This window comes from Propithecus coquereli, unplaced genomic scaffold (genome assembly GCF_000956105.1).
Source record: "Propithecus coquereli isolate 6110/MARCELLA unplaced genomic scaffold, Pcoq_1.0 Scaffold5, whole genome shotgun sequence".
Classification (NCBI taxonomy): Eukaryota; Metazoa; Chordata; class Mammalia; order Primates; family Indriidae; genus Propithecus; species Propithecus coquereli.
Window position 1 is genome coordinate 9,542,963 of NW_012150840.1, and position 17,394 is coordinate 9,560,356.

Consider the following 17,394-nt stretch of genomic DNA (forward strand, 5'->3'; position numbering starts at 1 on the left):
ATATATATAAACAAACCATGTATTTGTAGCCAAAAGTGGGGAAGACAGATTGTATATAGGGCTTTGAGTGAAAATCTTAGAGGGTACCATCTGGCAATGTCATGTGAATGTGTCTACCACAGCATCTGGCCCACAGTAAATGCTCAGTAAATATCTCCTTTCTTATTTTAAAAGATGGAGGGAGAAAAGGCATGAAGTTAGGAAGAGTTTAGTAGGAACTAGGAAAAAGGAACTTGTCTCCACTCACCCATGAACTAGTGACAGACTGTGAAAGTACAACATGAGAAAAAACATCCTGCTGAATGAAGCACATAGGTTTCAAACTGGTGGCTCCAGAGCAGAATAGGTATGGTGCACAGATTTGTTTTATCCATATAATAAAGTATGAATTTGTTGCAATATTTAAAAATCAGGAGATTGCACATAAAAATCTTTATTTCTATTTTCCCTTGAAAAAAACTAGAGGTCCTGGCAACACAGAGGCCAACATGGCAACAATGGGCTGAAGCTGAGCAGAAGCAGTCTCATTTACATGGGATGTGGGATGGGCTCTCCAGTTGGCCACGGTTCCCACCAATCCCAGCCCAATTCATTCATTTTTGCTGCCTGCTTTGCTCCTGTTGGCATCAAGTTGTGACCATTTGTATAGTGAAAAGGAGTCTCTACTGAACGCCCAAAAATCTGGGTTCTAGTCCTGGCTCAGCTACAAACTTGTATACCTAACCTCTCTGAGTCTTAGTTTTCTGATCTGTGAAAGGAAGGATTTGTACAAAATTACCTCTAATAGCTCCGTAATTAGAATTTGTCTACAGTGGTGGCAATGAGCATGGGGGAGACAAAAAGTAGACTCGGCATATTTTATACTTCATTCCCTGAGTCCAATTTCTTAAAATGTTAATTTCATTTTGAGGTTGCTGAATTACCTAGTGAACCCAGGATAGTCTAAAAAGAAGTACAGGCTCTCTAGACCAGCGGTCCCCAACTTTTTTGGCACTAGGGACCGGTTTCATGGAAGATAATTTTTCCATGGACTAGGTGTGGTTTTGGGATGATTCAAGAGCATTACATTTATTGTGCACTTTATTTCTATTATTATTGCACTATTAACCTCTCTGCTAATGATAATCTGTATTTGCAGCCACTCCCCAGCACTAGCATCACCACCTCAGCTCCACCTCAGATCAGGCATTAGATTCTTATAAGGAGCATGCAACCTAGATCCCTCGCATGCACAGTTTACAGCAGGGTTCGAGCTCTTATGAGAATCTAACGCAGCCACTGACCTGACAGGAGGCAGAGCTCAGGTGATGATGCGAGTGATGGGGAGCAGCTGTAAATACAGGTGAAGCTTACTGCATTCACTCCCCTTCCCTGCCACTCACCTCCTGCTATGTGGCCCAGTTCCTAATGGGCCACAGACTGGTGCCAGTCTGCAGCCTGGGGGTCGGGGACCATAGCTCTAGACTATATCTGGGTCTACTTGTATGGACTGACTGATCTCATTGTAATTAAAAGCTAGAAGATTGTCTCAGATAGATAGAATCCCTTACTACTTGTCCACGTTCATTCCTATTATGGAAATTTTCAGATTCCTCTTTGGGATTGTTACCCAGCCTATGACTAAATGAAGAGTTCCAGAGCACACAGCCTCAGGCTGTAGGCATTCTCAGAGTATACAGGAATGAGATCAAATATAAAGACCAATATAAGGAAAGGGAAGGTTTTGGAATTTGAAAGCAGCAAAAAAGATCCTGTCTGGACTAGTCAGAGAATATACATGTCAGTCCTGCTGATCATACTGTAACCATGACAGCTGCTGTTTTAGCCCTGAGTGTGGAAGGTGTGAGCCCATAAATCACCGTTGAGAGACATGTTCTAGGACTGCGACAGTAAGTTTGGCCTCTTGTGTAACACTTTAAAAACTATAAGCTCAGCAAATCAGTTTCACTATAAATCCATTATTTAATTCATCCTCCTAAAGGCCTCGGGAAGTTGAGCAGGAAAAATGATACTTATCAATCCTGTTTTACAGTTAGAAAAGCCTTAGACCCAGAAAGTTAAATACCACACATTGACCAAAGTACTCAAGATTCACTTCAGCAAATATTTATTGTGTTCTCATTGTGTGCCAGGATTTAGAGACAAGACAATGATGAATTCGCCACATTTCTTAGTCCCTAAGGAATGAACCAAAAAAACCCAAACATAAATCTCTGTGCTTTCTATTGCCTAAGTTATACACCTCTGATAATCTACATGGGGAATATGCACAGACTTCTAAGATTTTAACTCTATTAACTGATCCAAAGTTAGATTCAATGACTTCGCATCCTCCTTCATCCAAGAGAAACTACTTATCCCAACCAAAAAGCAGTCTAGTCTGAGAGAATATAATTTTATTTATAAACTCTTCCCATAGGACAAAAGTCACAAATATAAATGAGCCTATCTAAATAGAGAAAATCAAAAGCCATTCAATATTTTTATCATTATATATAAACTGAAAGGCAAAAACAACTATATCTTCAATGTACACACCTAGAACCATCAAAAAATGTCTTATTGTGGCTCTACCTGTGGCAACACCTGCCCCAATGCATCTGAGCAAACTTGGTAGTTATAATCTAGATCAGAGGGTCTCAACCAGGGCAATTTCCCCCCAGGGGATAAGTGGCAATGTCTGGAGACATTTTTGGTTGTCTGGAGGACAACTTAGGAAGATATTACTGGCATCTAGCGGGCAGAGGCCAGGGATACTGTTAACTATCCTATAACACAGAGGATAGCCCCACATACCAAAGAACTATCTAGCCAAAATGTTAATAGTGCTAAGGCTGAGAAACCATGGTCTAGGTTCTCTATATTTTGGCAACAGGCCTTCGTTCTGGGTCTTTTAAGGACTCCATGCAGACAGGTTTTGGCTGCTAAATACAACCCAAAGAAAACATAACATCCATGTTCCTTCACCTTTCCATCAGACCCTGTGTTTCTGGCAATAAAGCCTAGTGAACTACTGCCTTTACTTCATGTTCTTTATTATTCATTAAAATAAGAATTACAAGTATAAGAGGCTGAGAGAAGATGGAAAGTCAACAAAAACAAGGAAGAAAGAAGGAAAAGAGGAAGAGAGGGAGGGAGAGGCTTGGTTGTCATTTCCACAGCCAAATGAAGCCAAATCAACCATTTTGCAGATAGGCAATTATCTGTTCTATTATGAAACTGATCATCTCTAGCAATTGCTTTTTCCTACCCAAGAAACAAACTGTTCCAGCACCATATAGGCAAATAAAAATTAAATCATTCAGGTGCTGTGGCCTCTCCAAGGAGACATTGCCTATATAACTGAGGCCACCTAGTGGTCTCCAGTGTGGATCTCAGCTAAGTAGGCCCTAAGACTCCAACTTGAGTATAAAGTCTGAATTTGGATATATAGTCTCTATTTATAAAAGGGGAAATCCCTAGCTCAGAAAACTTAAAATATTCTCATCTATCTACATGCCACACAGTTCAACAAGCATTCATTCTGTTCCTACTACATAAGCCTACTCCTTCAACTACAATATTAGGGAGCCTCTATCAACCTCAGTCTAGGAAGAAAAATTCTAGCTCTGCCTTCAAAAAGCAGGGTCTTGGCAGGTTCTCAAAGAATTGTTTCCTTTATGCCAAAAAATAACTCTAAAGAGGTGGGGTATAGCATGTGAGAATTATATGTCAAAACGTGACATAGTTGATAGCCCCAAAGAAGAGAACACTATTAGCAAGAGACTAAGGTTTCTCTTTTTTCCAATCTATATATGAAGTAGCAATAAGATATGTGCTTAAGAAGAAAAAAAAATTGCATTTGTTTATTTGATCAATCTTTCTTTTTATTTGTCTTTATTCAGCTCTATTACCCAGACTAGTCCAACTGGTCACTGACACCCACTTTAGAATTTCTATGGCCAAGACAGACAGGCATAAGAATGCCAAGTATGTTTTTAAACTGCCAGCTTTGAGTCAACATCAGTATCTCCATTCCCAGTGAAACTGAAAAAAGGCTGGAAACTCACAGCTTGGGTTTTCCACTCCCAGTTGTGATGCTGGCAGTAAAAAGAAAAAGAGTCAGCATCTGGCTCCCTCTCAAACAAAGCTGCTCAGCCCATTTAATCCAAGAAAAAGATGCCATCCCAAGAGGCTATTCAAGATACATGTCCCCTGGATGGTACTTAGGGTGTTTCATTCATCATTGTGTTTTACTGATTTTTAAAAAAGTCTCTCTCACTGGCAGGCTAATTTTCCACAGACTTCCCCCTTTCTTTTGAAATGGCACACTCTTAGAAGCTTAAAATCTGTTAATAATCTTGGCAGGTTGCTCAGAACCATAATGTGGCCAGCCTAGGTTTACTGTATGTGCCTTGTATGTACCCCATGGCAGGTTTGGTGAAGAAACTCTCTATTAAGCCAGAATGTCCCCAGACACTGTTTCCTCTTAATTGTTTCTACCTGAACAATTGATGCTAACAAGAAATAAAGATGAGTACCAAAAGAACAATCAGAGAGGAAAGCATGAGTGTGGGATGCAGGAGGCAAAGTGCACATACCTGGTCACGATCTCCTGCGAAACAGCAGCTTTTCATTGTGCATGAGTTGAAGTAACCCTGATTGTCAAACTGGAACACAGGCAGGCGAGAGTGTATGTCATAGAGGACAGGGGGCAAGCGACGCCTCAGGGCCAGGAGCTGAGTCCCATTGCTGTTGAATCGCACACTCATGGCACTTTGTAGGGATAGGTTTCCACCATAGCGCAGGAGAGAACTGGAAGACAGAAAGCAAAAGGATCTGGCATGAGGCAGGCTAGACAACAGTCTGAAAAACACTGAATTTATTTCTTCACATGTGCTCAGGACTTCCTGTCAGCCTTGTATACCTGAATTTCAGCAAAAGGGTATTTTTATGCAGTGGCTAGAAGATAATAATGAGGGGAGGAATGGCTCCTTGGTTACTTTCAAGAAAGTTACTTAAATTGTCAGTCCCTCTTTTAAATTTCCAAAATGTAAATTACCAGTAAATTCATAAGAAAAGGATAACAAAAACATCTTGAAAGAAGAGACATATTAAAAAGAGATACTCGTCAAGACCCTGGGATGTAAGTAAGTCCTGTCCATCCCAACTGGCTAATTATGGATGATATTTAAGTAATATATTTATCCTCTATATTAGAGATATAAGAACCATCAGCAAGAATAATACTTTATTGTTTATTCTGGATATTTTTAAAACAGTAATAATTTTATTACTTAAGTATAACAAACATTTATTTTTAAATCTTTTTTTCCTTTTCTTTTTGAGACAAGGTCTCTCTCTGTTGCCCAGGCTAGAGTGTAGTAGCGTTATCGTGGCTCACTGCAACCTCAAACTCCTAAGCTCAAGAGATGCTCCTGCCTCAGCTTCCTGAGTAGCTAGGACCACCAGTGCATACCACCACACTTGGCTAATTTTTAATTTTTTTGTAGATGTGGGGTCTTGCTATATTGCTCAGGCTGGTCTCCAACTCCTTTGCCTCACCTCCCAAAGTGCTAGGATTATAGGTGCGAGCCACTGTGCCAAGCCCTATTTTAAAATTTTAATCTGTTCACAAAGAATTTTTATATTCTACAGGGCACGACCAGAGGGTAAATATTAAAGAAAAATTTAAAATTTAGATGCAAAGCAAGTAGTGCAACAATTAGAAAAGAAAGAGGACTTGTTTCCCTTTATAATTCCCAAAAAGTTTATATTTAGCTTTAAAATATACTTTTGTTAATACATATAATTTCACTTATCTAGCTTCACTAGAGAATGGCATATTCTGTTTCACCTAATAGTCTTCTGTAGTTTCATAATGTTCACAACATTTTGTTAAAAAGTCACATAGTACGGTTCTAAATAATTTCTTTTGATGACTCAGAAGATACTTTCACTATTACAGTGAATCAGGATGGCCACGAACATTAATAATTATACAATACTAATTTTATTAATAAGAGGGTATATGTGCATTTTATCTTTCAGATATCAGGATCCTTGATTACCTGGACACTATTTTATTATAGAGGGATGACTGCTCAGTGCCCATGTTATAATCAAGGTCTCGTTTGTATTTCAGGTTCAATTCTTGAAGCACTGAACTACTTATTGGTTGGAAAGTGAAGTTAAGTAAGTGTAAGGGATACTGTAAAAATGAGTGCCACGTTAGAACTACTGACTCACTCTGTCTCACAGACATTTTTGTCATGAAGAGACAATGATCCTAGTAGCTTTAGAGAAAAAAGCTTATAAATTCTAGAGAATCACAGACCTACATTAGAGCCTAGCAGATTTATTTGAAATATTTTTAAGGAAGAAGTTTTAATGGCATTTTACCAAGTGAAAACTTTAAGAGCTATATGCTACCAGAAAAGTTTTAATATTGAATGAAGATAATACATTTTCTTTTTTCTTTTTGGCAAGAGAGTGATGAAGCAGACAAGAAAGGAGATAATCCTATGGGGAAAGGGGCCCTGAAACCACAGTGCAGGGACAGCTGCCAACCTAGCCTGGTCATAAAAACAGCCTGTACCAACCCCTGCCACAGTCAGTCCCGTGTCCCCCAAAGCAGTCTTCTCACCAAAGGGAAGAATGCTCTGGTACTGCAGATATGTGTGGAAACAAGACTTGGGCAAAACAGCCTTTAATCCTCTTATGATTGGAATGAAAGGAAAGAGGGAAGAGACTTAGAAAACCATCCTCAGAACTCCAGAAATCAAGAAGCCCAGTATCCCTGCAGGCACCAAGTAATAATCCCTGCAGAGAAATGTTCTTGTAATGGTCCTAAACATAGGCCACACTCACTTGCATACTGAGAATGAATGACAGGCCTGTCAGAGCCTAGGCATTTCCTTTAGAGGATGCCCTGGCTGCCACAGGCATGTGGTGTTATCTAAACACCAAGCTCAAAAACAATGAGAAGCTTTCAATCCAAGATCAGCACGGAGTGTGCAAATAAACCAGCATCTGTAAGATGACTAGAAGTGGGGAGTCGGAAACAAGACTCAACAGAAGGCAACTTGGCCAGCCCCATCAGCTGTAGCAGTAGGGGTTTGCATCAGCTCAGACATCCCTAAACGCCCTTTCCATCAGTTTACAGGAATTTCTTCTGCCTATTTTAGTCAGGCCTGTGGAGGAGTCTGCCAAGGAGAGGCATGCAGGCCCATCCCATCCAAGCTCCTGACCCACCATTTGCAATCTGGCTACACTATAGGGGTCTATTTGTGGGCAGAAAACTCTGACCTCTCACACAAAGAAGGTGCATAGGACTCTTGCTCCTAGAATGTTTAGGAATGCTATTTAAAAAGCAGAAGCTAACAACACTGAATACTTCATGTTTTGGTACAAAATTCAATTCCTTCCAGAGGGATGGAATGACGCCTAAAACCCAGAAAATGAGTTACATTAACTATAATTTCTCAGCAGGGGCTCTGTAGCTGGCCACTCCTAGTGAGAATGACAAGGATGATCTAGTTTGCCAGTGAGAGAAGGCTTAGAAGCAGTTTTCCCTCACAGTCAAGATATAAAGATAATGTCAAAGATTCCGTAGTTCCCCATCAACTGATGAGTGGATTAAGAAAATGTGGGATATATATCTCATGTCACTCAGTGACAAGAAAGAATGAAATACATGGCTTTTGCAGCAACTTGGTTGGAACTGGAGGCCATTATCCTAAGTGAGATAACTCAGGAACAGAAAAATAAATGTCACATGGTATTACTTGTGGGAGTAATAAGTGGAGTTAAACTATGGCTTCACAAGGACACAGAGTGGTATAATGGACATTGGAGACTCAAAAGAGGGGAGGATGGGAGGAATTGAGGGAAGAAAAATTATCTCTGGGGTATAATGTACCCTATTCGGGTGACAGGTAGACCAAAAACCCAGACTCCAATGCTATATAATACATACATGCAATGGAATTCAACTTGTACACCCCAAATCTATTAAAATAAAAGAAAAAGAAAATAAAGAAGGATCCTACAACTAACACAGCAATAAAGTTTAAAATTTAACCATCCCCCCCCAAAAAAAAGATTCTGTAGTTTACAGTTCCAAGTGTAATATGTATGAGAAATCATCTAGGACTTTTAAAAAATGTATATTCTCAGGATCCCCCACGTTTGATATTCTAATTCAGTGTAGGAAGTGGGCCCACGTATCTGAATTTAACAAGCGACCCCAGTTAATTGTGAAGCAGGTGACTTTCAAACTATACTTTGAGAAACATGATTCCATTTTGGAATTTTAGGGGTGAGAAGTGGAGAGAAAACAAGGTGGAGAGTGGAGATTACTGGAGGTTCAATGAAAAGCTAACCACACAATATGGCACTTTTTATAGCCCCACGTCTGTTAGCAGAAGGGTCTCCAAGGCCTTTAAAGATCAGAGTTCCACTCTGCCAACAGTGCCTGAAATGTTTTTTTCCTGTTTTCAACACATTCCCTGAAGGAGAACAGATTTCTCACTTCCTCTTGGAGAACTGAGGGTGCCTATACACAACAAGAATGCCTCGATCTTGACTTACTTTCTGGACATTTATCTTGATAAGGAAAATGCCACTGTCTCCACTCCTGCAGAGAACTGGTTGCCATTACACACCCAAATGAGATGAGCAGTATCATCAAAGAACTAGCAAAACAAGTTCAAATAAGTTCAAATAAAAATATCTCCATAAGAAGAATAAAAGGAATACATCTATTCCCAACCTATCTTCATCCAAGGATTTGCTGTAAAATGCAATAAGAATAGGGTAGGAGGTGATCCAAGGGTCAGCATGCTAAAGACCTAGGAAGAAAAGCAAGAACACCTCAGAACACCAGGAAAACATTCCTCACTGTGGTAGTCTCCTGTGGGGGCTTTTTAGTTTTGTTTTTTTAGGGGCAAAAAAACCCAAAAAACCCTCAGCTGGACTTCTTTATTGCTCTGGCGGGGTAAAAAGAACATTTTTTAAAGTACTTGGCCAGGGTTAAAGCCTTGAAACAGAAGAGAAACAGGCTAAGGCTGTTTCCTGGGAAAGTAACTGGGACTATCTGTCCAGCACAATATAGGGAATTGAAAAAGCTTCCAAGATCAGACTCCACAAACCTAGATTAACATAAATCCATGAGTCAGTAATTCATCTGATGCTACCTGATGGTACCAACAAAATTTTCCAAAGCCCGCTGCATGAATTTCCCCATAGTTTCTGTGTGTAAGTTCTATAAAACCTTTGAAATGCTTGGAGTCAAGGCACTGCCATTCTAACTCACAGACCTCAGAGAGGCAAAACCGAGGTCCTTTAGATGTGGGGAAATCTCTCCCCACCCCAGTTTCTGCTTTAAGACAGAATGACCTATAAGGAATATGGGACATTTAGTACTTCCTCTAATACAACTCATAGAATATAACAAATCCTACAAGATACTAGGTAAAAAGTGATCAAGTTCACGGAGTCACAGTCCATACTGGTCCCATTCAAGCATGTTCAGGGTCCCAATAACCCCTTAACCATTTGTATTACATGAGTTGGAAGGGGGCTGAAGAACCTGGGCTTTCTCTTCTGTTTTCCTAATATACTCCTCAATCCCAAGACTGAAATTTTTCTAGAGGAATCAGAACTGTTAGACATCCAGCTCAAGAAAGACACACTGTGATCTGTGAATGAACAAGTTTATTTTCCCCAGAACGTGATTCACAGCCAAACTTCTCTGGCTTGAAACACAAACATGGCCGGGTGTGGTGGCTCACACCTATAATCCTAATCTAGCAGTTTGGGAGGCTGAGGTGGGAGTATCACTCGAGGCCAGGAGTCAAAACCAGCCTAGGTAATAGCGAGATCCTATCTCTACAAAAAAATAAGAAAAATTAGCTAGGTGTAGTGGTGCATGCCTGTAGTCCCAGCTACTTAGGAGGCTGAGGCAGAAGGATCACTTGAGCCCAGGAGTTCAAGGCTGCAGTGAGCTATGATCGCACCACTGCACTTCAACCTGGGTAACAGAACAAGACCCTGTCTCAAAAAAAAAAAGAAAGAAAAAAAGAAAAAGAAACACAGACATGAGTTCAGTATGCTTTCTGAATAACTAGAAATTTAAGTTTGACTGAAATTGGCAGCAGGGCATGACTAAATTTCTGATAAAAAGGTCTTTACGTAATCAAATGGTATATCCGGCCCTTCCATGAAGTAAACACGGATGGTAGACACTGCAGCATTTCTAATCATCGTCTTCCAGAACAGGAACATGTCCAGAGTTGAAGCGTTCTAGAACCCAAGTTTTTGCCTTTGGCCCAGAGATCCCAAAAGCCACACAGAACCAACCAAGATCTCAAAGAGACTTAAGAGGCAGTGCCATAATAGGTTTGTTTTAGGACATTTATGACCTTCCCACAGAATTAGGGACTCAACATTTAGTCATGAGTTCATCAGACAGCCTAGCTTATTCAAAACCCCCCTCTACCCCAAGTTTGGCAAAATAGAGAGGAGTTTCATAAGTAATGATTTAATCTTCATCTTATGTAGCATCAGCCCTGACCTCACAGTGTATAAAATTGGGAAGGGAGAGTTCAACGAACAGTGGTTGACAGGAAGAAGAAAAAAGCAAGTGGAAGGAGGGAGCTTGAGACAGCAGTTGCTACAGCAACAGTAGCAGCACAGAAGGAGTGGGTGGGAAGATATGCAGGTAAATAGGCAGTCCTTGATGGCAGGAGAAGAAGTAGGGTGGGTGCACTGAGTGCTAGGTGACAAGGCCACAAAGCTAGAGGAATGTTAAAGAGGAAAGAAGAAAAGTCTGGAAAAAATCCTAAGCAGAAGGGCTGAAAACAAAAATCACAATTTAGTACTTTGTAAAAAGAACTCTTACGCAAACAGTTGAAAACAAGAGAAGAGAGGAAGGTCAAGGAAAAAGCCCTTTCCTCAAATTGCGGACTGATTAGACGTGATTACAGGAAGACGGCTTGTTTCATACAGGAGCCACTTGCTGAGAATGCATCCAAAAACCAAAGTCACCTTAAATGGCAATAATATGAACGCCTTACAAGGGCTTTCAAATTTTTTTATAGTAACTCTTTGTAACCCTTCAGTGGCTCCCTATTTCAACTAGAGTAAAAACCAAATTCCTTACAATGCCAACAAAGCCCTAGATAAGCCCTTCATCCTTTATGTCTCTGGCCCCACCCCCTAGCACTCCCTTCTTCCCTTACTCTATCTAATTCAACCAGATGGTGCCTCTTTATTGTTCCTAGAAATGCCAGGCATGCTTCCCCTGCATGACAGTCAAATAAAAATTTTCAAAGGACTCTGAAAATTTTAGTGTCCCTCACCATCCTTCTCAATGAGGGCAAATAATGTTCCTCCTTTGATATGTTTCTAGATACTGAACAGGCCTCCTTTGGTTAGCGCTAGACACAGTCACCAGGCTAGGTCTGAAACTACACTCAGTTTGATTTCCTTCTGCAGATCTGCCATCCCACTTCCAAAGGGTCCATACATAAATGGCCAAGTTATGTTATCAGAACAGAAAACAGATTCAAAACACGAAGTATTTTGTGCAGAATCCAGAAATATTAGTGATGTTCCTGGAAAGTCTTCTATATATGGGTAAATTCATGAATAAATGAGGCCAACATTATTACTGAGAGTATACTAAGAAGACTATATCTAAAATATGTGACTTACAACAGATAAAATATAAGATCAAACCTGTGATCACAAAATTAAAAGTTTATACTATCAAGAATTCACTGAAGGAACTATATCAAGATAGATATCCTTGAAGAAGCAAAAAGTTCTTCATTAAATTATTTTCCAAAATGTTTTCATGTGGCCAGACATGGTGGCTCGTTCCTGTAATCCTAGTACTCTGACAGGCCAAGGCAGGAGAATCATTTGAGCTCAGGAGTTTGAGACCAGCCTGAGCAAGAGTGAGACTCTGTCTCTACAAAAAATAGAAAAATTGGCCCAGGTGTGGTTGCGCCCCTATAGTCCCAGCTACTCAGGAGGCTGAGGCAGGAGGATCACTTGAGCCCAAGAGTTTGAGGTTGCAGTGAGCTATGATGACGCCACTGCACTCTAGACAGGACAACAGAGCAAGACTCTGTCTCCAAAAAAAAAAAAAGTTTTCATGTACATCATATCATTTAATCCTTACAATAATCCTATAAAATAGTCAGTGGGGTTGTCATCAACCTCATTTCACACTGGAGGAAACCAATTCTATGATTATATGACTTGACCTTTACCACATAACCAAGCAGCAGAAATAGGACAAGCAAGTTTTTTTCTGCTTCTTGATTCAAGATGATTCACAGAATACACTGTGGAGGTGAATTATTCCACCTAGTAGATATCAGCATCAGACTGCAATGCACCAGGGCCAGAAGGATTAGTCTAAGTCATTCACTTTATACCTTTCCCTGTAATTCAGTAACTCATTTTTTCAAGCATACATTCATTTAAACATTTATTGAATACCTGACTATCTTAGGTACTGTGCAAGGCACACGGATTCAAAGATGAAATTAGATGAATAACGTGCTCTTAATAACTAACAAGAAACAGGAAATCCACCAGTTTCCTTCTATAACATGAACAGTGCTATATTAATGGGAAGATGTGCCATAAGAGGACCCATGAAGAATAACTGCCTTCTACCAAGGAGACGAGAGTGGGAGCAGTCACAAAAGACTTCCTGGAAGAAAAACCTACATTTACTCTTAACAGAGGGTCAAAGGGTTAAGTTCTTAACTGGCAAAAGAAATAAGATAAATCTAGATACATTTATACAGTCATGTGTCACTTAATGACAGGGATACATTCTAAGATATGCACTCTTAGACAACCTCATCATTGTGTGAACATCATAGAGTACTTACATAAACTGAGATGGTACAGCCTACTACACACTTAGGCTGTACGGTATAACCCAGGCTACAAACCCGTGGAACATGTTACTATCTCTTACTGTACTAAATACTATAGGCAACTGTAACACGATGGTTAGTATTTGTATCTAAACATAGAAAAGGTACAGTAAAAATATGATATAAAAGATTTTTTAAAAAATGGTACACCTATATAGGGCACTCACACAAATGGAGCCTGCAGCACTGGAAATTGCTCTGGGTGAGTCAGTGAGTGAGTGGTGAGTGAACGTGAAGGCCTAGAACATTACCATAAACTACCGTAGACTCTATAAACACTGTACACTTAGGCTACACTAACTTTATTTTTCAATATTTTTCTTATTGAAGAGGGATACAAACAAACAGAAAGATATGGATCAAAAGAATGAATATTGCTAAAATGAACATACTATCCAAAGCAATCTGCAAATTCAAAGCAATCTCTATCAAATTACCAAAGACATTCTTCACAGAAACAGAAAAAAAAGTCCTAAGATTTATATGGGACCACAAAAGATCCAGAACAACCAAAGCAATCCTGAGCAAAAGGATCAAAGCTGGAGGCAACATACTACCTACTGGACTTCAAAATATACAACAAAGCTGTAGTAACTGAAACAGCATGGTACTGGCATGAAAACAGACAAACAGACCAATGGAACAGAATAGAGAACCCAGAAATTAATCCACATATCTACAGCCAACTGATTTTTAACAAAGGTGCCAAGAACACTCATCAGGAAATGGACAGTCTCTTCAATAAATGGTGTTGGAGGGCCGGGCGCGGTGGCTCATGCCTGTAATCCTAGCACTCTGGGAGGCCGAGGCGGCAGATCGCTCAAGGTCAGGAGTTCTAGACCAGCCTGAGCAAGAGCGAGACCCCGTCTCTACTAAAAAGAGAAAGAAATTATCTGGACAACTAAAAATATATATATAGAAAAAATTAGCCGGGTATGGTGGCGCATGCCTGTAGTCCCAGCTACTCGGGAGGCTGAGGCAGGAGGATCACTTGAGCCCAGGAGTTTGAGGTTGCTGTGAGCTAGGATGATGCCACAGCACTCTAGCCAGGGCCACAGAGCCAGACTCTGTCTCAAAAAAAAAAAAAAAAAAGTGCTGATCAGGTTGGACATTATCCATAAGGCAAAAATAAATAAATAAATGGTGTTGAGGGTATTCATATGTAGAAGAATGAAACTAGACCCTCACCTCTCGCCCTACACAAAAATCAATTTAAAATGGACCAAAGACCTATATGTAAGACCCAAAATTACATAACTACTAGAAAAAACCATGGGGGAAATGCTTCAGGACATTGGTCTGGGAAAAGATTTTATGGATAAGACCTCAAAAGTATAGGCAACAAAAGCAAAATTGAACAAATGGGATTATATCAAACTAAAAAACTTCTGCATGCCAATGAAACAATCAACAGGGTGAAAAGACAACCTACAGAATGGCAGAAAATATTTACAAACTATTCATCCAAAGAGGGATTAATATCCAGAATATTCAAGGAACTCGAACATCTCAACAGAAAAAAAAAAATCTGATTTAAAAATGGGCAAATGATCCCAACGGATATTTCTTAAAAGAAGACATATATATGGTCAACAAATATATGAAAAAATGCTCAACATCACTAATCATCAGAGAAATACAAATCAAAACCACAATGAAGTATCATCTCACCGCAATTAGAATGGCTATTATCAAAAAACAAAAACAAAATATAACAATGCTGGTGAGGATGTGGAGAAAAGGGAACTCTTATACACTGCTGGTGGGAATGTAAACTAGTATGGCCACTATGGAGAACAGTGTGGCAGTCCCTCAAAAAACTATAAATAGAACTACCATATGATCCAGCAATTCCACTACTGAGTGCTTATCCAAAGGAAAGAAAACCAGTATATCAAAGAAACATCTGCATTCCCCTGTTTACTGCAGCACTATTCACAATAGCCAAGATATGGAATCAACCTAGGTGTCCAACAACAAAAGAATGGATAAGGAAAATGTGGAATATATAAACAATGGAGTACTATTCAGCCATAAAAAGAATGAAATCCTGTCATTTGCAGCAACATAGAACTTGAGAACACTACGCTAAGTGAAATAAGTCAGGAACAGAGAGTTAAATACCACATACTCTCATATGTGGAAGCTAAAAAAAAGTTGATCTCACAGAAGTAAAAAGTAGAAGAGAGAATACTAGAGGCTAGGAAGGGCAGGAGGAAGGGACGGATAGGGACAGATTTGTTAAAGAATACAAAATTAAAGCTAGGGAGAAAGAATAAGTTCTAGTGTTCCATACCACTGTGGGATGACTATAGTTAACAATAATATATTATATAGTTTCAACTACCTAAAGGTGGATATTGAATGTTCCCAACACAAAGAAATGATAAATGTTTGAGATGATGGATATACTAATTATCCTGATCTGATCCCTATACATTATGTTTCAAAACATCACTATGTACCCCACAAACATGTACAATTATGTGTCAATTAAAAATTAAAAGTATATAAAACTATTTTTCTTTCTGTAATAATAAAATACCTTAGTTTACTGTAACATTTTTACTTCATAAACTTTTTTTTTTTTTGAGATGGAGTCTCACTCTGTTGCCTGGGCTAGAATGCTGTGGCGTCATCATAGTTCATAGCAACCCTAAACTCCTGGGTTCAAGCAATCCTCCTGCCTCAGCCTCCCAAGTAGCTGGGATTACAGGCACACGACACCACACCGCTAATTTTTTCTATTTTTAGTAGAGATGGGTCTTGCTCTTATGAGATTACAGGCATGAGCCACTGAGCCCGGCCTATAAACTTTTAACTTGTTAAACTTTTTGACTCTTGTAATAACACTTAGCTTATAACACAAACACACTGTAGAGCTGTACAAAAATATTTGCTTATATACTTATTCTATTTTTGTTTTTTTGTTTTGTTTTGTTCTGTTTTTACTTTTTAAACATTTTTGTTAAAAGTAAAGACAGAGACACACACATTAGTTTAGACCCACATAAGGCCAGGATCATCCATATCACTGTCTTCCACCTCTGCATCTTGTCCCACTGGAAGGTCTTCAGGAGCAATAAAACGCATGGAGCTGTCATCTCCTATGATCATAATGCCTCCTTCTGTAATACCTCCTAAAGGATCTACCTGGCACTGTTTTAGAGTTAATTTTTTTATAAGTAGGACTACACTCTAAAATAGTGAGAAAAAGTATAGTATAGTAAACCAATAACATAGTTGTTTAATATTTTTTTCAAAAAATAGAATAAAGAAATAAATTTTATTTTTAACTGAAATTCCCAAAAGTCAATGTTACAAAGTTATAAAACATAAATGTTAGGTTTAGAACAAATTATGAATACATTATGGACTCAGCATGTTGAATGATTTGCTGATGAAGTAAAAATTCATGAACAAACAAATCTGAACTTTATGTGTCTATCAAAGCACACTCTGTCCCTGAAATTATGCAGAAACAAGAAATTGCTAGAAATTCTGAGCCCCTTAAGAGTCCCTTGCAGTTTCTTAATTGAGATTTTTTTCTTTTTAATTCTCCATCATCCTTATAGTACAGAAGCTTTCTGGATGACATTTTACTGACCACTTGATGAGCGCCTCTTATGTGCCAGACATTGTGCAAGGGGCTAAGAAACAAAAACTAGTGCCTTTAGATTAGCATAGAGTTGCCGGATAGAACGTAGGACTCCCTGTTCAATTTAAATTTCAGATAAACAACAAATAATTTATTGTGTAAGTATGTCCCAAATAATTTACAGGATATATTCTTGTTTGCCAAAACTGGCAACCCTAGACTAGGGGAACTTAGGATTTTGTTCCTGTGCTACAGAATCAATACTTGAACATCTGGACACTATGAGCTGAATTCTGGCCCTGCCTATCTTGTACTGGTGCCTTCTCCTCATCCTTCTTCTATGTTGGCCTATTTTTCCTAAAGTTTATCTCTTCTTCTTTTTTGGAATGACACCTTTCTTTGATGAAATGTGTTTTCAAATAATTTCTATAAGTGATGATGTGTCAAAGGTAAAACATTCTGAGTTCTTACATGGTTGACTGACAGTACCTTTATTTTGCCATCACATTTGACTGATCCTCAATCTGAGTATAGAATTCTGGATTAAATATTATTTTCCCTCAGAACTTTGAAAACGTTGCTCCATTGCCTTCCAGCATCCAGTATCGCTAATTAGAAATCGAAGGTCAGTCTGATTCTCATTCTTTGTGGATGCTCTGTTTTGCTTTTTGTTTTTGTTTTCTGAAAGCATTTATGAACTTCCCTTCATTCTTGAGTGTATTAGTTTGCTAGGGCTGCCATAACAAAATATTACAGGCTGGGTGGTTTAAACAATAGAAATTTATTTTCTTACAATTCTGGATGCCAGAAATACAAGATCAGGGTGTCAGCAGATTTACAGTTTCTTCTGAGGCC

The 17,394-nt window shown here is 39.1% G+C and overlaps 1 protein-coding gene across 1 annotated transcript in view; it reads right to left on the reverse strand.

Annotated features, from left to right (window-relative positions):
- The window catches only part of DCAF5 (DDB1 and CUL4 associated factor 5), a 108,555-nt gene that overhangs the window by 32,361 nt on the left and 58,800 nt on the right, over nucleotides 1-17,394 (reverse strand). Inside the window, exon 6 of the mRNA XM_012656043.1 lies at nucleotides 4,521-4,794. Coding sequence (XP_012511497.1) covers nucleotides 4,521-4,794 — 274 coding nt within the window. The remainder of the gene's footprint in view (nucleotides 1-4,520; nucleotides 4,795-17,394) is intronic.